The sequence below is a fragment of the Pyrgilauda ruficollis genome, unplaced genomic scaffold (genome assembly GCF_017590135.1).
Source record: "Pyrgilauda ruficollis isolate IOZ18807 unplaced genomic scaffold, ASM1759013v1 scaffold3, whole genome shotgun sequence".
NCBI lineage: Eukaryota > Metazoa > Chordata > Aves > Passeriformes > Passeridae > Pyrgilauda > Pyrgilauda ruficollis.
In genome coordinates this window covers 1,520,606-1,543,105 of record NW_024524377.1, presented here as the reverse complement: position 1 = coordinate 1,543,105, position 22,500 = coordinate 1,520,606, and the positions used below count along the sequence as shown (strand labels likewise).

At 41.7% G+C, this 22,500-nt stretch overlaps 1 protein-coding gene across 4 annotated transcripts in view; it reads right to left on the bottom strand.

Annotated features, from left to right (window-relative positions):
• ZEB2 (zinc finger E-box binding homeobox 2) overlaps positions 1-22,500 on the bottom strand; it is a 113,815-nt gene that overhangs the window by 4,090 nt on the left and 87,225 nt on the right. For all 4 annotated transcript variants that reach the window (XM_041473479.1, XM_041473476.1, XM_041473478.1 and 1 more), the window contains 6 exons: positions 21,659-21,730; positions 15,420-15,608; positions 14,505-14,719; positions 11,904-12,012; positions 9,079-11,048; positions 6,869-7,049 (listed from right to left, as the gene is read on the bottom strand). In XM_041473479.1, the coding sequence (XP_041329413.1) occupies positions 6,869-7,049; positions 9,079-11,048; positions 11,904-12,012; positions 14,505-14,719; positions 15,420-15,608; positions 21,659-21,730 (2,736 nt within the window). The remainder of the gene's footprint in view (positions 1-6,868; positions 7,050-9,078; positions 11,049-11,903; positions 12,013-14,504; positions 14,720-15,419; positions 15,609-21,658; positions 21,731-22,500) is intronic.

The following is a 22,500-nucleotide window of genomic DNA, read 5'->3' as shown; positions in this document are numbered from 1 at the left end:
AAGAGATTTTCCTAGGTCTACACGCATACAAGGTTTCTTTTTTTCCTTTATTTCTCTTTATAGTAAAACTGAAAATTCAAACTTGATATATTGAATTATAGCAGTATTACTTGTGTGAACTGTTTCCTAAATCTGCATTTCTGCCAATTTAACCTGTTGGTTTAAAGTCAAACTCAAAGAAAACTCTGGGCTTTGAGCTATAAATGTATTTTGGCTTTGAACCTCCAGCCTTGACCTAGGGGTGCACCAAATCCAGAGCTGGAGTCAGCTACCTGTGATTCAGGGCACAAGTTTAGCCACGAAGGGGAAATCCCAGAGTCTTAGCTCAGGAGATTTAAGCACGATCAAGTCACTTACTCAAATTAGCTTAAAATCCCAAAGCACTCTCAGCCTAAGCGCTCTCAAACCCCAGCACTGCCAGTGGAAAACCCTCACGGGTGAGGTGGGAGCTTTCCCAGCACTACCAACACCCAATGGGATGAACCTCTGCCCTGACCCAGTTGTCCTGCTCATTACCCTCAGAGTAACACATTGACGTCCCCTTGCTAATACCTCAATAATTGCTAATTTTGTTTCTTTTTTGCTCCTTGCAGACTTTCTGCTTTTCCTTAGCACCTTTTTAGTGTCCTCCTCACTGAACTGCCCACATTATCTCAGTCCCTCCCTCTGACTTACTTTTCCCTAACATGAAGAAGCCCAACCCTTGTCTTGTTCCACTTCTTCACCATCACTTCTCCATTACTTCGAATTCCCTGTTTTTTTTCATGTTGCACTACATCTGATGCCCATTGCACCCTTCTCTGTCCCATCCTGGGAAATATTTCAGGTCAGATTGGATGGGGCCCTGAGCAGCCTGGTCTAGTTGAAGGTTTCCTTGGTCATTGCAGGGACTAAATGACTTTTAGGGCTCTCTTCCAGCCCAAACCATTCTATCTATGATTCTCACCCCACAGTTGTGCTCCATCCAGCTCCCAGCCCTTTTCCTTTCCTGAAACAGAAGTGAGCCACCTCCACTGCTCTCATCCAGACTTGTCTCCACCCACCCTTCAAAAGCCTGGGTGATGTGCTCATCCCTCAGTCTTTGCCTGCTTTGCTCATCCCTTGCATGTGGCATTCGTGCCACACACAGATGTAGCCTGGCAGGGAATCATCCATATTTTATAAATTAATTTAGAAATGAACAGATTAAAATAATTCATATTTTCATATTAATTTATGTTAGCACTAAAAAGGCAATGCTAGAGCTATTTAGTCTATCACATCCATATCAAGGCCTCAGTTTTGATCTGAGGGAACCTGACAGCTTGGGCAAAGTTCTTTGTTCAGACACCACATAACATACCTTAGCAGTGCTCAGTGTGCAGCTGTTACAACACTAATTGAAATATGTTTTTAAATGTATCAGGTTTCCGAACATTTGCAGAATTATTTTCTTCCCCTCATGCGCAAAACCCAATATTCCAGACGTTTAAAATGAGTGTTTAATCCCTACAATGTGTTAGTAGGTCGTAAAATAAAACTGGACTAAGGTATTTTACACTGGGGATGGGGGTAAGTCTGCAATTGTAGGTGGATGAGGAGGACCTACAGCTTTAGGAAACCATAGGATCCCTGGCTGGTTAGGATTGGAAGGGACCTTAAAGCTCATCTCATTCCATCCCCTGCCATGGGCAAGGACACCTTCCACTAGACCAGGTTGCTCCAAGCCCTATCCAACCTGGCCAGAGCCTCACCACCCTCACAGTGAAGACTTTCTTCTTAATATCTAATAGTATCTCCCTAATATCTAAAATCCTAATATCTAAACCCACTCTTCATTTCTAAGCCATCACCTTGTCCTACAGCACTGTCATGCAGTGTCACAAAATTCATAACACCATTGGAGCAGAGATAAGTCAAAAGGAAGCAGATTTGATATCCCACCCCACAGGTTGTATCTAATCCCATCCAAGATCCCCTGTGTCATCCATGGGGGATGGAGCTAGGAGAGATGGACCCAGGGAAGCTCACAGAAGGGCTCATGAAACACTTGTGTTTCATCAGATGGATAAGTGATGCAGATGCCACATTTTGCAATGAAATTAAATGATAAATCTCTATCAAATATCTAGAGGAAATGTTTGGGCCTTTTTTGCTTTGTTGCAAAACACAGATTCCTGTGGGAGCCCACGCTCAATCTACAGAGGGGAAGTTATAACTAATCTGTTTGCAATGTCTCTAAAATTGCATTTCTGTTAAAACAAGACAACAACAAAAATCTCTGTAAGTAAGTAAGTAAGTATCTCTCAGTCTTCCTGGGCTAAAAGTCTTTGACTGAAAAGCTGTGCATTTCCCATTTGCAGTGGTATAAAAGTCACAAGACATCAGATCACAAGCTGTCACTGGTCCCAGACTAAATATCACCCATCTTTTGCCTAAGGCAAGTGGGTCTCTTTTCCGTGGGAGGGGGCCAAACAGAAATCCCACTATTTGGAGGAAAGAAGGAAACATTATTGTGACAGTTTGTTTTTTATTTTTTTTAAGGCAGTTCTTTTGAAGCTGCTCAGGGGTTTGGATGTTAGATGTAGTCCCAGTGGAGATGGATTAGTGGCCAGAGCATAGCAAAGCGGTCAAAGGTGCAAGATAAATGCAATTTATATATAATTGCCCAAGCTGCACCTGTTCCTTTTTCAATAGTAGACCTTGTCTGCAGACACAAACATAGAATATCCTTTTTTTTTTTCCTTTATTTGAGTGTAAAATGGGGAATTCTAAACTTGCATCAGAGTAAAGCAAGAAAAAATAACCTTTAAATAGCATGTAAATTTTTTATGAATCAAGCTCTAAATAAAGAAAACTCCCAAGCTGGGAATTCAAAATACTAGCCAGAGAGAGCTGATTTGCTACCAGGCTCAAGAACAATATTTAGTTTACAGAATCAATCTGGAAATAAAACTAGTGCTTGCATCAGCATGAAAGCTACAAAAATAAAAAAGAGGTCTTAATAAAATATACAGTGGAAAAGGAAAGGATGAAAGCCCTAGCACAGCTATGAGGCCCTCGACAGCCCACACAAGTAATAAAATAGAATATGATGTAATATAGAACAACAATGAAAGGATTTTAAATTTCTAGGTAGGATTCTGAAAAACTGTTTCCAGCTTTTGTTGCGGAGCAGGCACGCTGAGAGTTCCCCTGTGAAGCTACAACAAAGCTGGTGTGTGGCAGACACGGGCGTTGACGAGGGCAGAACAAACATTAACCTTCACCTTACTCCTCCATGGCTGGACCAGGAGCCAGGATATTTCTGTATTTCTAGATGCTCCATTTTTCTGTTTGCTCTCCTGCTCACTCACTCACTCCTGGTTTCCCCTCCTTATCAGCAGCACCAAGAATTTTTTCTCGCCAAAGCACCGATGCTTTGGCGTGAAGGCAACCACCTTCTTCACCTTTCATAAGGAAAGTGTCTTGAACCTTGTGCTAAGCAGCTTGGAAAAATCTGAGATTAGACACATCCCATATTGGCTCAACTAATTTCAGCCTGTCCAAATTAGGATGAGTCTGTAAGATTCCACAGGAAAATCATGTGAGCACTGAATGCCTGTGCTGCCTGCCATGCTCTGCACCCTAATTACAGTGCTGCATCCTCTGGCTTTAAGGAAACAGGACCTTGTGAAGCTCAGACTCTAAGAAGGACACATAACTTCTCTCTAAATTCAATGGCATCCCAAAGTTAAATTGTCAGAATTTGGTTCTGCAACAAACAGTGGCCTCTACACGAAATTTCAGATGAGCCAGAACAAATGCAATTCACTTATTGCAGTAACACAAGAAATTGTCCTTCTCCCCATGAAGCTGAAAGCTATTACAGAATACCACCAATACTGCACAAATTAAAAACTAGGGATTGTGAAATTTGTGGCCCTTTTTCTACTGTGTTCCAGCTGTGGCAGGCATGGTGTACAGAGGTAATCACAGAGCTCTTTGTCCTACAGCTGGCTGCATGGTCCTACCAAAAGTTCTTGGGTTAACAAAAAGAACTGCCCAAATCCTATTCTTCTTGCCCTAGCACAGAAACTCAGCTCCACAGCAACACCTAAACATTCCCGTTTTCTCCTTTATAACACTTGATTATCAGTAAACAATGATTCAGACAGCTTATGTAGTTTTACCTGTCAATGTTGTGCTTCAAATGATTTCTCTGTGATAAATTTTTAGGGGCCTCTGTCTGACTCTTTTAACTCTTGTTCTATCACTGGCTGCAATAGATAAACAGACCTGAGAAGGGGTGACAAATAAAAATCTGATTGCCCCAAAGTTCAAATAAAACACATATATTCTTTTTACACAGAAAAAAGGAGATTGATATAAACAACATCCATTATTTTGTGCTTCTCCAGGAAAGACAGGGAGCATTCCAGTTCCTCCTAAAACATGTTTTTAATGAAGCTACACCAGGTCATGATCAGCTCCTCAGAAAACAGCAACACCCTCAGAAAAAAGGGCTTTTTTTTCTCATTTTTAGGTTTCAAAAAGTTGGTTGAAAAACCTGGGCCTGCTCTTACAATGACCCCAAAGGCAGAAGAGGGTGTTACTTTCAATTGGGTTCCTTCCACCGAGCATGGACTGCAGTTTCACGCCTATGTTATTAATGCAATTACAAGCTCTGCCTGAAACTATCAAATTAATTTGAAATTCACCTAAGAGGCACCTGAGCCATCAGCCAGAGTGCCTCCTGAAGGCTGTGCATGAGGTATTGGGGCTGGCCCAGCCAAGCCCTTCAGAGCTCCCACCCACTCAAACACACTCAAACACAAAAAAAAAAAAGTGCGTGATGCACTGAGGCTCCATAAAAGCAAACACATCCCTGATAATAGTACTTCCCTCTTTATCCAGTGAGCTCCATCACAGGATAGCACGAATTAATATTTACAACACCCCAGAGAGGCGGGCTGGTATCATTTCCCCATGTTTCAAAGATGGGCGAAGGTGAGAGAAAGCTGAAGCAATTTGCTGCAATTCACTGAGGAAGTCTGTGGTGAGGCAGGGGAGAGTGCAATGCTCTCAGTGCCTGTGCCTCTGCCACAAGACCATCCTTCCTGTCCCTGAATGCCAGGCTCCAGCCTGATGATGTGCTGTAGTTCTAGTGTATTAAATCTGACACCCTATACATGTTCTGGATCATAAGGCTGAGTCCCATAAAATTGATGGACGTGAAGTTGAGAAGCCAAAAGGGACAGAGCTAAGAAGCAGGAGAAGAGTCCCCGCTTTGCAGCTGTGTGGCATTTTTCTAGGCAGTGGGTTCCCATGCTACTTCAAGACCACAACATATTTTTGCTATTACAAATGCAGTTTATTTTGCAAATCAAGGTGATTGCACACATTTCAGCTTGTCAAATTTTCAGCCTTTCAACCATATGTCTGTCGACCTTATGGACTACCAACTTTATGGGATTCAACCATATGTCCAGATCCCGATATATATGAAGGCCAGTTCTAACATAAGAGCTTTACAGTAGTAGTGTAGTAAACCATAATGTTTGCAGATGGCTGTAATAAAATCATTCAGGAGAGGAAAGGTGCAGGGACGTAAAGCCTTCAAAGCTTCTTCTACTGAATAAACAATTTGATCTGAATAATGTAGTGGGAAGCACATTCTGCCAATGAACTGGCTGATCTAGTCCAAAATGTTGCTTTCAATTTTCTTTCCTAATCCCACGTGTATTTTAACTTCCTTTTGTATTTTCCGTTGTGGGATTAGCTTAAAATTTGGAAGAAAAGTAGAAGAAGGAAAAATAACAAAGTAAAGGATTTTGTTTTAAAGGCACCATCCACTTCTGAATTGTAAATTTTTCATCTGTGAAAAGCCAAAGGGTTATGTGGGGCCTGGAAGATGTATTAATATAGAGGTATAAGGTTTTTACCCTCACATGGTGAGATTGAAGGATGATGTGACTTGCTTCATTTCCTGAAGCGGGACTCAGCTTTCAAAGTTAAGGCAAGTTTCCTCCTGAGTAAACTTTTTCTAACTCTAGGAAGTCGGAGTTTGGTTTATGTCCTGCTGCACAATAATTCAGATGATAATTCACATTCCCTTTGTCCAACATAACTTGATATCTCTATTATTTGGGAAGCTCCGGTCCCATTTTCCCCTAACTGAAACATGCTGAGCCAATGTGTGGCCCTCAGAGAGCTCTGTCCTGGCTGACAGTGGGGAAGGGAGCACTGTTTGTAAGGGGAACCACGGCCAGCATAGGTGTGATAGAAGGTCTTTTTCAAACCAAAGCATTTTTTAAGCTGACAGTGCGCGGTGAGCTTTGGCAAGCTTCCTTGAACTAGACAAAAATCACTTCCTACTCAGGAAAGAAAGGAACCTTCCCTGAGCATTAACTGGGAAGTGAAAAAGTGAACTGCAACCTGCTTGTGCTGCTGGTGTGCAAAATCACTGCGAGAGGAAACCCCCTGAGCTGTTGACTTTCAGATAACTTGGCCAGAGCTGATAATGTCGGTGGCCCTTTTCCTATTGGATTAAATGGAGCAGGGTCAGATAGTGTCTAAGGAACAAGAAATACACTGTCACTCTTCCTTCCCATGCCACACTTTGTGTTGACCAAGTTGCAATTGTTTCTGAGTGCTAGAGTCTGTCTCATTTCCAGAGGGCTTGGCCTGGGAGATGATGATTGCCACAGCACCTACCAACATTTACCCCATCACACCCAACTGTCCTTAACCACTCAATAACCATCAAGAAAAATTAAAAAAAAATAACTCAGAACAGAGCAAAAGAATTTTTTGAAAGCCTCAGCACCTGCACAAGTGTACCCATGAAAGACTGTGAAGAACAAAGCACGACCCTCAACCCTGCCCTCGGCGTGCGCGGCTGCCCTACCTGTGTGCTCGTATTTGTGTCGCAGCAGGGAACTGCTCTTCTGGAATGTCTTGTCACATAAGTCACACGCGTACATGCCACTTTCTGTCTTCTTGATCTTCTTTCGGGACAGACAGGAGTCGGAGTCCGTCATGTCGTCGAGGCCGGACATGTAGTCTGGGGTTCCATCAAGCAATTCTCCCTGTGAGGGAACCACTCGTCAGCAAAAGCTGCTCCCACCACCCATCCTTCCCACCAACCACCCCAGGGAAGTTACAATCATGCCTCGGTGGTTCCTCTTAGCTTAGGAATATGAATAATAAAACTACAGCTGATGGAATGTATGGAAATAAAGAGGAGCCTTCTACTTCTATGCCTCAAACCAACTTTCTGTCTTTGAGCACTCTGCAGTAATGTGGTTTGCACAAAACAACAGTATTTACCATATCAGTACTAAATATTTCCAAGAAAGTGTGAAGGGGAGGCTCTTCATGGCCAGCAAAAGGTATTGTATTATTTTAGAGAGGTAAATGTAAGCAACAGCTAAGGGATCATTCCTTTCAAAATTCCAAAACTTGGGTGCATTCTGTATCTGTAGAAAGGTTTTAATTGAATTTTATATTTAGGTACAAATGTTATTATTATGCAATCCATTTAAATGTATGTCTCCCGACTAAAGGCCTCAAGCTATATTTTTATATTTAATTTTGTAATTTGAAATAGGGAATATTAATAACACTTTTTATCAATGTTCTATCTATGTTAAAACAGCCTTCAGCATTAAGCAATAATGAATGTGGATCAGTAAATTATTAAATTTCTTGATATTTATTTTGTCTCGATCCAAAGAGAGTGCAAACTTGCATGATAACATACATTTCCATTTGCTATCACACAGTTCAGTTTTCTTAGACTAGGTTTGCACTAATTAATATTAGAGAAGATTAAATAGGCTTAAATACATTTACAAAGAGGGCAGATGTACTGTAAATTGGAATAGTGGAACAGCTGTTATGGAGGTGCAGTGCTATTTATGCTCCTATTGTGCAAAGAGGGATTACAGTCTGTAATGTAAAACCATACCTGATTTTCACATTTGAAACTATAAAACATTTACTAGTCAGTAAAATTACTAATGGACGGTAATAGGACATGGGGGAACAGGCGCAAATGTAAGAAAAAATTATTAATCTATAATCAGTTAATCTCATTTAACTAAACTCTGTACATTATATCTGAATGCACCCAGCAAAAGGCTATAAAAGTACAAGACTTCTGTGGAGCTGCTCTTCACTGCAGGTATGCAGGGGACAAAATACTTTACTACATTTGTGTTGACTCTGGGATGACCTGAAGGAAGAATTATGGGTTGTACCTGGGCACGAAGAAGTGCTGACCCAGATTACATGTCCAGGGAAATACTTTGTCTGTGATTAAGGGCCCTGGCTGCTACCTCTCCAAATAATTTCATTTAATCTCTGGGGTTTTTTTAAAGCTGTTCCAGATGACTGGCAGGATTAGAGGACTAAGAATCTGGAAGACCAGTAGGTGTCCCAAAGGAAGGGGCTTTGGGTCAACTCATCCCCCAGACATTTGTGAGAAGAGAGGACAACTTTCCCATGAATAGTGGGTGAACAATCCCCCAAAAATACAGAGAAAGAATCTCTTTCAAGGGATTACAGTGTCTATGAGGCTCTGTCTATGGACATCTGCTTAGAGGGATACAACAACTTTGTGTCCGAGTATGGAGGTGACTCCAAAGGGATCTCACACTGCTTTTTTCTCTGTGGTGAAATGTAGTTATGCCCTGAAGAGACAAATTTCTCTACAAAGTTTCATCCTTTTTTTCCTCTAGGATACAACTTTTAATGGACATTATTATTATTATTATTATTATTATTATTATTATTATTATTATTATTGTTGTTGTTGTTGTTGTTGTTATTATATTGATATACAAATCTAATTAGAACTCTTAACAGAACAAAGATCATTAAGCCTGTTAAAAGTAATTAGTACTGCTCGTGAACCCAAGTAGAGGTACTCTTAAGTTAACTGCAGTTTATTTTCCTACTCCACCGCATCTTTCCAAGTTCAGACTTAAATAAACTCTGTTAATTTTGTTGGAAATGTCGATTATAGCTTTGGGCTTTTTTTTTTTCTCTAAGAGGACACATCACAAAATACTAAATTCTAGCCTTTCAAAACAGGAAACAGTTGAAACCATTTACCTGAAATCCTTGTTTCCGCTGGTACTTTCTCCTTTGCTGCATATCGGCAAAAGTAGCTGCTCCAGTTGGGTAGGTATAGGCCATATGTGGTAGGAAGCTCATCTGATCTAGTCCTGGGTATGGTCGCAGCCCAGGAATACTGGTCTGGACTGGTGGCATAAAAGTGGCCGGGGGAAATGCGCTCTGTGGTGGAAGTGTTGTGTATAAAGGTTTGGCACTAAATGGGTTCATACCAAATACTGGGTTAGTGCTTTTATCCAGATTATTTGAATTAGAAAACTCCTTCTTGATAAAAGTCAAGTTCAGTGGCTCATCTGAGTTTTCAGATGATGAAGAAACACTGTTGTGTTCTAAACTTACACTATTAGATTTTGTTTTGTTCTTTGTGGCTATAATACTTTTGGGTTCCTTCATTTGTTTTGGTAAAGACAAGTCCAATGGCTCAGCCTGAAGCTCCTCAGAAGAGAAACTGTTTGGAGTGTAAGAACTACTGTGGGAGTTTTTAGAAGATGTGGAAGAAAGATTTAAAGGAGAAGGAGTATTGCTCCTAGAGTGGTCCAATTTATCAACTGGCTTAATATTGGTAAAATGAGGAGGTTTTGTTAGCCTGAGAGGAGTATCACAATTAGTAACACTGTTATGGAGTTCAGCTATAGATGGTGAAGTTATAGAGTCCACAGGCTTTATTGGAGATCTGGCTGACAAAGAGTCTTTAGTGGGAGTGTTGTTGGTGGCAGCCAGCGCCACCTTGGCACTGGCCCTTTCCAGTGATGGTGACCTGGAACTTGAATACTGGTAGACTTTTCTTTGTTCAAACCATTCCTTCACAAATTCCTGAGGAAGGCCAACAGCAATGGAAATTTTCAGTAGTTCATCAGAGTTGGGCTCCATGTTCATAGCATAATATGCTTTAAGTACAGACATGTGGTCCTTGTATGGGTTGATGGGGCTAGTCATTCCTTTCTCAGAAAGTACTGATGACAGCAAGAGGGCTTGCTTATCAAACACTCCAGGTTTGTTGGGAACCATGTTCTCATGAGGCTGAAGGACTGCCTTGATTTCTTCGTTCATTTTACACAGGTAACGCTCATGCTGATGCAACGGAATGGGACCAGGAAAGCTTTCTTTACAGAACTGGCATGAAAATGGTGTGGATACGTTGTGGTTCTCTATCATCTTGTCTTCAGTTACCAGGTCTATTAGGGTTCGCAGTTTCTCTTTTTTAATGTTATTGAGCTGCCTCCTTGAGTCTGTGGTCAAGCTCTGGAGGCAAGCTTTGGCTTCATTGACTTTCTCTAATGTATAGTCAATAATACTTTTAGTGGCACCATTATGACTTACTACTGGAAGACCCACGGGGGGAATATTGGGGGAGGTAACTCCTTGTTCCTCGGCTTGAGAGCATGAATCCTTCATATGGTAAACCTTCAACTTGGAGATCTCTTCAGCCTTGCAGTCCATTTTCTGCCTGGAAACCGTGTTGTCCACAATCTGTAGGACCTTCTGCACCTCGCTTAAATTGCTGCCTACTGCAGGAAACCCGAGCAACGGTGCTTCCATCCCTACACCTAAGTGCTGCATTGGACTTTGAGCAGACGCGTGAACTCCTAAGGGGCTGGTTGCTCCAAGTCCACCATTCATAAAAGGACTAGTTGCACTAAACCCATGTGAGGCCATAAGAACCTTGTACTCATTGAAATCTAGTGGTTCTGTTTTAATTTTCAGTAGGCCTGTTTGCTCAGACATACTAAGTGGTTTGCCATTCTCCAGCTTGTTTCTCAGCTGTGTGATGGCTGAATTAGTAGGAGAGGAAGATACAGAATTAGGAGAAGAACCCGTCTTGATATTGTTTCTCATTCTGCCATTTACAGAGATTAAACCAATACACTTCTTGCTGCTGATGTGCGAACTGTAGGAGCCAGAATGGGAGAAACGTTTCTTGCAGTTTGGACACTCATATGGTTTTTCACCTAAAATGATAATTAAAACCAAATGTTAATTATCATTCTTGCTGCTATAGTTGCAAGATATTGCATTTGGTATCTAACTGATCACCTAATCCAGTGATTAATAGTGAAGGAAATATTAATTCTCTGAACATGGACACATGCCACCACTGCTTTACCCTCCTCTTTCTACAGGTCAGTTTGGACCCAGAGTCTCCAAGTGGCAAAAGCCATCAAAGTGTGAGATTGGCTCCAGACTGACCAGGGCAAATCACAGGTAAGCACTCTGTAAGGAAGAGAGTCAAATCAAATCAAGACTGTTCAAATTTGATTTGTTTATTTTTTATTTTTTTCTCCCCTAGAATGGAATTTTCACTGGATATGAGGACCTGTATGAGAAAGCGAGTCCTGATGTTAGAACCTCCACATCAGCTTGTGCCTGAGCTGAGCCTGGTGACATTTTCTGTGCTGAATTCTGCATCAAGTAAGAGAGCCAAAATGCTCAAGTCATTCAATCTGAGAGGCTTGGCAGTTTCTTGTTATCTGAGAATATCAGTTGTATTTCACTCAGGGGGACTTTTTATTTTGGAAAATATAATGAACTCTTCAGGCTCCTGCTGCACAGCAATGAATGAATGCTTCTGAACTCAAACTGCCAAACAATCTATATTATTTGCAGGAAGCTTTACTATTTCCAAATCTTTTAGCAAGACCGTGGTATTAACAGCATGATAAATGAGGATGACTCAGATATCACTTATGAAATACCTTGGTAGCTCCAAGAAGCCAGAAGCAGAACTGTGTAAATTTTAAGCAGTCTTTAAAACTCAGCTAATTAAACAAAATGCAAATGAGCACACCAGCACCTCCGCTACTCACCACTGTGAATTCGCAGGTGTTCCTTCAGATGGTGTTTATATTTGAAGGCCTTGCCACACTCAGTGCATTTGAACTTACGATTGCCTGCTCCTTGGGTCAGCATTTGGTGCTGGGAGGAAAAGAAGAAAACAAAAGAGATACCAACATAAATTTTATGCAAGAGAAACCATGAATTTCAAGCTCAAAAAACAAAAATTAAATTAATGTGACTCTGAATTCGTCAAGCGGACCAAAAGGTCTGCATGTACATTTATTTGTCTCATCAGCGTTGCAATAAAAATCAAAATGTTGGCAGTAAACCGAAACAAATGAGAAAGTACTTTCACATGAGCCTTCAATATTTGCTTTAGAATTATTTCCTAAGTCTCTCATCAGAAATGTGTTGCTTTAAGGTAACTTACAATGAGAGAAACAGTTTTATAAGAAGATTTGTGGCTCTTAATATTCCTAGCAGATTCTGAACATGTGGGACTCAGCTTGTTTAAAAATTCTGTTTACTGCATGTGGAGGAAAGAGAGAAACACTGTCGTTAGTGGCATTTCGTGTAAGATTTAATTCATTATCAAGCAGGAGAGACTGCATCTTCAGCATAAGCTGCTGCTGGAAATGTTTTTTAAAATCACAGAGCAGCAGGAAAGACTTGAGCTACCTTTCGTGCCATGTTTTTCCCTGGTGTTCTTCTGAGGGGCAAGGGAAAGTTGAAAGTTAAAAGGGGTGTAAAGATATAATCAAAGGAAGCTGACCTTTTTGCAACAAGCAAGGAAAGCCCCATGACTTTGAATTTGGAGAGAAAAACAAAATTAATTAAAAAATAATTATTATCTTGATAATCATGTAGCCACTCTGGATGCTCAAGGTAGGAGGTCAGCCTTTTGCAGGCAACCAGGACACAAAAGCCTTTTGCAGGAGCAGGGAGGGGGGAAAAGGGGAGGAAAAAAAAGGAAGGGAAAAAAAAAAAAAAAAGGCAGCGCCGAAACGGTATGACAACTGCGAGGGTGTGCTGCCTCTTCCCACATTCCTGGCGAGACAGATGGTGTTACATGGGACACAGGGAGGTTTGTTCAAACAGCAGCAACCTTCAAAGATCAAGCAGAGCCCAGCCCGCCGCGCGCCATTGAGGGACCCGCGCTCATATGTTGCTGAGTTGCATAAACAAACAGCAACAGCTGTTTTGTCTCCCCCCATCGCCCTCCGAGGACTACTATAAACTTTAGTTGTGCCACTGTTAATATGATACAATCATTTTAATTTACTAATTGTAAATGCCATGAGCAAATGAGGGGACTTTTCAACACCAAAGCTACCATTCATAATGCGCCAGTACCAGCGCGCTCTCACATGTGAAATTTCAGGCAGTTACGTTGGATAAATATCCAGGCGGGTTTTGTTCCCTCCCCTGGTGTTTTTAATGATACGAGGCAAAAGGAAGAACCTTACAGTGGATCAGGTTAGGAAAAATATACATGGGAAAATGTGTTTGTCTACTGGAAAAGCCATGGGAAGGAAAGAAAGGAGAAAGCGCTCTGGAGTCATTTATATTGATTTAAGATCAAGCAAAAGATACTGTTCTCTTAAAAATGCTAATTGCAAAAATCGCGTGATTAGGAAGATATGTGTTTGCCTAACTGAATTTACCTTCTGCTGAGAAAAACCTACCAAGAGAAATCCAACAGATTGTGATTTTCAGGTTTTTTAAAAAAAAATAAATACAGCATAAAGCCTTTATAATTTGACACAATGCACACATCTATTTATTCAACTTTTAACCACACCATTTGTGTTTCCATTACAACCCATTAAGATGGGTTTTTAGAAGTAATTCTCCAGCTAGGAGCAGTTTTTCTGCCAGTGTGTAAAGAATTTGTGGCGTAGGTCTATCACCAGCCCATCTAGGAGCACTAGGGAAGCTCAGTCACCTGTTTGAGACACCAGCATTTCCTTAAATGTGGCACTGATATAATATTACATGTACCCCATCGAGGAAAAAACGGCTTTGATTTATTGCAGATACGCTGCCGGGCTATACATATGAGAGCAATGCCCAATTCTAGTGGCACAATCACAAATGATAGCCTATATGTACTGTCGGAAGAGTTCTTCTCAAAATGTGTAATTATGTCTAACAAACGATTATACAAAATACGCATAATTTCATGTGATTGAAAAGGTTACTCAAAAAGTAATGAAAAAATATTAGCAGATCTTTTAGTATGTCTTGGAGCTCCTATTTGCAACACTGCAAAGTAAAACTAGGTGAAAAATGGAATTAAAATTGCTGAGATGTTTAATAATGTATAATTAAAATGCTACAGTTTCATTCACTTTTTGAGGAACATAAAAACGAAACTAAAGTCAAGTTAAAGTGCAAATAAAATTTCTAAATTAGAAATTAACACACTCATTCGATCGTGAACATAAGACTATTAAATCATATTAGAAGAGACCATCAAAAAATCATTTAGACCTCAATTAAAGCTATTACCATTAAAAGATCTGCATCTTCAAAATGCCATGAAAAATTAATAATGATTGCCAATCAAAGCAATATCGTTTCTCTAAGGGGTTATTACAGAAAGAAATCACTTAAAACCAGCCCCCCACCTGATCTGTCCCTGGCTTGTGTGTCACCATATGCCGCTCGAGCTGGGTGCGGTAGGCAAACGTGTAGTTACAGAGAGGGCACGAGAAGTTCTCCTCGTTCTTCTCGTGGCGGTACTTGATGTGCTCCTTGAGGGACGTCAGGCGCTTGTAGCCCCGGTCGCAGTAGGGGCAGGTCAGCAGTTGGGCGAAGGCATCTGGAGTTCCAGGTGGCAGGTCTGCACCCCGGGATGGGAGGGGGGGGAAGAGAGAGGCAGGCCAAAAGGTCAGCAAATCAATGGCAGCTCATGGGCTGATTGCCCGGGATGGTATGAGAGGAATCGCCGCAATCTGCTGCCCGGGAGGGAGGGACGGCGCTTCCAACCGGCGGCGGGAGGCACCGGCACCCGCGCACGCCCACGGCAGACTCGCAGGGCCCGCTCTGGACCCCGCCGGGAAATTAATTATGGGCATCACTCCTCCCGCAGACCTGGCTGGCTTGAAAACTAAGAAATACTTTTCCTGATCAATTGGCAATTTGCATTCCAGCCCCAGCTCATTATGTTACTTATGCCATTGACCGAATCCTTCCTACTGACTCTTCTCCAATTATTCATCAAGGCATTGGAGAGCAATAGGCTGGCTACTCTGTCTTTTGTTGCATTAAAACTCTATTAAAACTTCCCAAACTCCCAAGTAGAGCAGCAGCCTTTCTCCTCCTTAAATTCAGCTCTTCAGTTCACCCACCAAATAATACAAATGTGCTGACTAAAAAATCACAATACACTGAAATTACAGCCCCAATCTTTGCTCATGAAATTCCATGCCGCTGCAGCTGTTCTTCAATTTTTAAGGTAAACACCCAGGCATGTAGTGCATTTATAATTGCAACAGCTGCACGAGGTCAGGATACTGGCTAAAAATGAATTACAGCCTCACCATTTTCTTCTTGCCCATTGGCCTCTGGAGTGCCAAGGCGAGACAGTTCCTCAGGGGCTTCAGGGTAAATAATGGCTGTGTCGCTGCGCTGCAGGTACTCTGCTATGCTGACTGCATGCCCATCTCCTTCCTCCAGTTTCCTTTTGGCAAAATATTCCTCAAAGTCCGACGTGCAATTTGCGTTCTTCACTAAAATAAGAGAGGGGGAAAAGAAAGGGTGGTTGAGTGCATCGTCCCAGAGAGCCTGGGCTGGCCAGCAGTGTTAGAGGTTGAGCAGATATACTGGAGCTACAAGGCTGGGGCTGCAGCTGGATCCTTGCTCTCATCAGCCTTGCTCCAGCTCCCAATAAAATTAATGTGGGCTTTCCACCAGTGTGGATGGAAGTAAAGGCAGGCAGTTAAATTAACAAGAACACGGGGCTCTACAGGGCAGCAGGAGAAGTTTATGAGGCTTGGGTAATGCAGGTAATCTTTCATTGCTGGAACCTGAACAACCTTCACGGGGCTCCTGGGGGTCCCACAGCTTTTGGCATGAGCACAGCTCGACCTACAGGACTGAGCTCAGCTGCCCCTGGATCCCGCAGACCCTGAGACAGTCCCTGTGTGGGAGATGACAATGGCAGGTAGTAAAAGACCAAATTTTTCTGAGACAGGCCTTTCCTCAGGTTGCTCTTTGTCAGGCACAAGAAAAAAGTTGCTCACATCTTCCTGGTTTTTCTTTCCTCCCTGAAAAACTAACTTATAATGAGAGAATGGGTTGTTTTAAAAACTTATTGTTTCATGATTTCTGCAATAGAGCCACATGGTTTAGACCATTAGAGGGTCACCAAGCCCAAAACCACTTTGACAGTCCATACAAGAGTTTTCTTTCTTTTCTTTAAATGTAACCTCAATTTTTTATTATCCATGCAATGTCCATGAAACATAATACATGCTCAGCCACAAAGCATCCTGTTACTAAAAATGTGCCTTTCTTCTCCAAGTATGAACAGTGCTTACAGGAAAGACCTTAAAACTCTGGGATGCCACAGACAAGTAATAGTATAATTATACTAGAAAAGAAAAAGAAAAAAGGAGATTATGATTTTCTTCCTCTAAATTGTGTTACTTTGTTTATTTAACAAGTCTTGTGAGACACAGTTGGTGGCAGGGAACTAAATATACTAGTTTTTAACTGACCATAAATGAAAAGAACAACCTATGATTTATTAAATTTTTAATGTATTTCTGCTGAGGTGAAATTAAAAAATGAGGAAATAACATGGACTGTTCTGGACTATTCATGTAAAAGTAAAATACTAAACAGCATAATTCTGCTGTTAGTGATGCCAGGGAGCAACATGGAGTAATCACGTGGAAATCAAGGGGTTTATGGTTTCAACCACTGGAAATGAGAGACTAACCAGCTCCTTGGTGTTTAGAAATGAGTGAAGGCTTTGCCTCAGTTTCCTATGAAAATGCAAGGCAGTGATGCTGGCGGTGAAAATGAGCCATGACCTCTGACTGGGGCACAACTGGGAGCCTGCAGTGCCTGATTTGAAGCTCTGATCTCGGCGTCATCGATAAAAGGAGATATCCGTCTCTGTAAACCTCATCCCTTTAGCCGATAAAATCAAATCCTCTGGCTGAGACAAATATGCCCTATTTTTCATACCAGCTGAGCAGCTTCTCAACCGTTCTGCAGTATATCAGTGACAGTGACCAAATGGCACAGGGCATGGGACCCTGGTTTTGGAAGGAAACTTCTGTTCCTATCACAGTGGTTTTGTAGGGAATGGCTACACCACCACAGAGTTCCTCTTGGTCCTACTGCAGCTCCAGTTAACATTTGTTATTAGCGTGAGAAACAATTCTCTTTCAACACCAAAATTAAGCAGCTTCTAGAGAAGGGGAGTGTGAGTGTGGAGAAGACAGAGTACTTTACCTACATGTTGTTCTGGGAGAACAATACAACAAAATGGTGGTTTACTGAGCACACCTTACGCACAAGGGCATCACAGCAGGTATAGGAGTTGTTGTTTTTATCAGAAAAAAAAAGAGCTGAGTCTTTACTTTTTATGCTGTAAATCTAACTTATCATTCCCCTGTTATGCCTAGATCTTCCAGGTGTTACAAGACCATCTACCCTCTGGCTTAGCACTACCCAAGCTCCACTCCTTCTCCTCTCTTAGCAATAGATCCAAGGAAAGCAAGTTTAATTTTGCCAAACCTAGGCCACGAGCCAATAAGTGAAGCAAGAAGATGGATTTTTTCTCCAGAGAGGAGAAATGGGATGGCTCTATGTGTCTCTTTTTTCTCCCCAGGTAAACTAGGGATACTTGGAGTTTGCAACTGCCTTTATAGGATTAGGATTCAAGCCACCTAGCAAGGTCTGAGTTAACATTAGGAGCTTCCATCCCCACCTCAAACCAAAATGAGGTTCTTCCTTCATGCCCCCAGGTCTGTCTGGAGGCTGATCCAACAGGCTGTGGAGGACTGCTGCGATATTACCAGCCTTGGCTTCCTAATTCTCAGGATTATTTAGCTTCTATGTCCGTACATGCAATCCAGGAGCTAAAGCAAATGTTTACGTCTACATTATAAACCCCTAAAAACAAGGGGATTTGGTGGAAAAGCTGATAGACCCTTCACTGAAACAATACAACCAGTGCTGCAAAGCTGCAGATTAACACAAAGAGTCAAGGGTGTCCATGTGGGGTTGGTTTCTCACCAGCAGCATTACTGACAATTCAGACACGGCTGGAAGCTCATCCAGAGGTACTAAAAAGACCCATCTGACAACCATTAGGTCTCTCGGCTTCTGGGTGGAAGACTTGCTTCCCCCCTCCATGCCCTGATTTATTTTCCCCGTACAAAGCCATGTTCCCAGACTCCTTGTGGGCTGACACTGCACACACACTGCACATCCCCTCCTGTGAGGCAAGAATTTCCGTGAGATCTATGGTGGGTGACCTCACCAAATAAGTCTTTTTTAAATTAATTATTGGAGCCTGGAGAGCAGAAATATTTTCAGCTCCAAAAGCTGATGTGGCTGTGTCACATAAAAATAAAACACATTAAGGAAAGCTATCTTTGGAGGCATTTAGGACCTTTCAAGATAAAGTGGGAGAGAGGTCCAAGGAGCTTGGGAGACCAGTTATTTTGTGTGGGAACTCGTCCTGCTAGATGGTGATAGCTGCCCTTAATCGCAAACAAAGCTAATAAAACCACAGCCTTCATTAGCCAGGAAGTGAGAGGCCCCCATTGGTACACACAGATTACAGCCTGAAAACGGCCTGTCCTCCAACCTGCCAAGTTTTGGTTCTGTTTTCCTCCCCCTGAAAGTTTTTCTTTCCCTTCTTTAAATTATGTTAAGAGATCTTTACTTGAATTTTGTCAGATGTTACTAATCAAAACCAGGAAAATTTATCTGTTTGTTTGCAGGGATTTTGTTAATCTATTCTCTGCAAACATCCCAGTTGCAATAACCATAAAAGGTAGAATAAAATAAACCATAAGAATTTCTTCATTCACCTTTTAAAAAGTTCTTCTGCTAAACATCACTTCGTCAAGTTCCTATTGCAGAAATCCTCAGAAATATTTACAAATTGGTTTAGCAGTACCAAAATCCTAAATTTTCACTCTAATGGTCACTTCTGCTTTTTCACCATGAAGCCTCCATGGCTCATTATAAAAATGCAGCTGATTAATGTAGGGATAACAAGATTTTTCTTAAAGTACTACTAGGAAGTGGCCACTCTGACAATAGCATAATAATTTAATAATGGAGACCTTTTCTTTTCATTTTCTTTTTCTACTAATAATATTTTGCAGAGAATTTGATGCTAAAAGTGTACCACAAATATTGCATGCACCTACATTAACTTTCTGGTTGAATGTGTGTTTTCATTGGGTTGAGTCTCAGCCTCACCTCAGCTACATTATTGAACAACAGTATTAGATCCCCTATAACCGCAGTGAAAAACTGAGGCCAAACACTCCATACAGGCCCAAAGGCTAAAGTGAGGCTGAAGAAGAAAATTTTGAACACTTCCCAGACTATCCAGGAAGTATATCCTACAGCTCAGGGACTGATTTCTTCCCTTTATTTGTCAAGTAATGGTTGAGGCACCTCACTGGGCATGAAGGGGAACTTTTACTCCTAATAAAGGAAACAACAAGTACTCATAGTCACCTGGCATCTCCCTCTCAAGGTGAAAAGATTGGCATAAGCATTTAATTTATGAGAGTATTTATTATGCCTAAGTAATCTGACATTGCTCTTAAGAGTACGTGGAGATTGTAGCAACTAAAGAAACGTTCTGCCCATGCTGAAAAGGCATCAGCCCCCACTGAAAGAGGCTCTGAGCACCTCAGTGACAAAAGATTTGAATTAAACACTGTCAGAGCAACTTGTGATGGTTATTTGAGCAAGCCTCCATCATAGCCAGAGCAAAGAGGAGCCTAGGACTTGCACAGGACATTTGGGGAAGGAATTGATAGGAGCAACACACAGAGAAGCTCTTGCATTTTAAATGCAGACCACCTAAATGCAAAGCACTCCTTGAGCCGTGAGTTTGCAGTGTATCAAGCTGGGCAGGGGAAACCCTTATTTCTTCCATGGAAAACTGGTTCCACTGGAGGCAGGACACCCCATGGACCCCACTAAGGGCTGGCAGAGGGGCTCGATGAGAGGGGCCCCAGAGAGATTTTGTGAGGCTGACGAGGAGCTGGAAGACAAGGACATCAGATACTGGAAGAGAAGGACTAAGAGGACATGAAGTCTTCCCCTTCAAGCAGACCACATTGCAAGCATGAAAGAATCAAGGCCTGTTATGGCAAGGAAAATATGTGCAAAGGAAGTCACACGGACTGATAGGGGACCTTAAAGGCTCTGGTAATGGTAATTCAGATAACCATCAAACCTTGTTTCTGAATCAGATGTCTTTTAAAATCCTGTTTCTCCAAGTGCTAAGCACAGTTCGCCACTTTATTGCAGTCTCTTGGAAATAAAATAAGCTTTTGAGATACATATGTAGCCAGTTCTGCACAGCAACATCATTAAGTACATACGTAATGATGAACTGTGCCTCAGTGCCACCCTCCTTTCATGCATAATAAATCTAATGGATGAAGGAAGCAGTGATACGGTTTTATTTTCCTATTATTTTCCCCCTCAAGAATGATAAAGTAAATTTCTTGCGTTGCTTAATAAGAGCACTGGGGTTTTATGTGGGTGTTACCAACATCAGGAAAGTGTGAGTAATAAAGTCCTTGTGAGACTTTGGTACCACCTTTTACAGTAATATTTGTGGAGAGTATTACCTATGAAGTAAATTTCATAATGGAATGGATAGAAATGTACTTACACTAGAAAACTATTCCTTTTAGCTGTGTAAATCTATCTGCAAGATCTCAAATTCTGGCAAAATGCAGAAGAAACACTGGGTGATGTATAGCATTCAGCTGTTCTGAGGATAGAGTGGGGCCTTTGGAAAGAACATGGTAAATCCCTGAATTCATTTGGATTAGAAAATAGCAACAGGAACCTTTTGCTGGTTTGCTGTGCTACAGAAAAAGAGATGGCTCAGAGGTGATGCCTGCTAAATATCTCTGTCACACTTCTTGTGCCACCAAATGTATTGATTTCTAAGAGTGGAAAGAAAGAGATGCTAAAAGTGGGAGAAAAACCCCAACAAACGATTAGCCAGAAACATTATAATCTCATAAATATGCATTTAAAGTGTGTGTGTCTATGGATCTATGTAAGGGGTTTATGTGTGTCTTGCTGAAAAGATGTTTCCAGTCTCTGAAGCAGCTCACTCTGAGCACCACCCAAATCTGGGGCTGCCAAGGAGGGTGCACCCCATCCTCATTATCAAGCTCTTCATACAATCTCTCTCATTAAAAGGCCACTGTATCTTGGCCCAGCTACTTTAAACTATCCAAGGTTCACCCTCCCTGGGAAAACATATCCTCACTCTGCTGAGGACTACTATCTCCCAAGGATGCAGCTACAAGGAGCTGGGACTAAAATGCTGTGGGACACAGGAGGGGTAGCAAGGACTCTTCACTGCGTGAATTGGTCACTGCACTCTCGTGATCAAGTTGGGGGGAATTAAAACCCAGGAGAATTATGTCAGTATTTTCCGATTTTTTAACTGAAAACAAGAAATAGATTGTTTTGTCGCTCTCACTCGTCATGCACAGCTAGCTCTACATGTTCCCAAAGAAAAGTGATGCTCCATGCAAGGCCTTACCTGTACCATTGTTTCCGGTGGTCTGAATTGTGGCTTCAGGCCCCATAGTGTCATAATCTTCCTTCATTTCTTCTGTGAAACAAAGCATGCACACTTTTAGCACAGGCAGGGTGGTGAATGGCTCACAAAGCTGGGGAGCACGCTGCGGTGCCGGGGAAGATCCCGCTCGGGGAAGGAGAGAAAAGGGCTCTTGTGGACCCCTACACAATGGCTTTGTTCTGGGGAGTGAATGAGTTCAGCAGTGCTGCAGGGACGAGAACTTATTTACTTTAAACACGACAGAGAGCGGTGGAAAACAGAACTACTTGTTCAGAGTAAACGAAGGGCTTTTCCCAATATCAAATCTAATAAGCAGTCGGGTGAGAAAAGGGATTTTTTTTTTTTTGTTCTTTTTTTCCCCCCTTATTTAAAAGAAATAATCAGTTAACAGACACTGTGAGATCTATACCTGGAAGAAAATGCAAATGCAGAAGGAAAATGTAAGAACTTCTTGTATCTCCCTCTCTATCTATCTATCGCCACACAGATCTGAGTTGTCAGAGTCATTTTAACCTCATTTGAGGCACAGCAAGTATTAATATTGAGTGGTGCAGAAATGTGACAAATCTTCAACTGTAGGAAGTTCTCCTCTGCCACTACTACTTGTTTGCATCTTCTGTGCACTGACAAAGTCTGCCTTTATGGCCATAAATCGGGTTAATTCACATGTAAATGAGCATGACACGTGTAAAATTATTTATTATGTATTTTTATGGATCTGTTTACTTTTCATGAACCTGGGGGCTCAGAGTGAATAAAAATACCTTTTAGGAGAGGTTCCATCTGGGGAGAACAATTTTCTT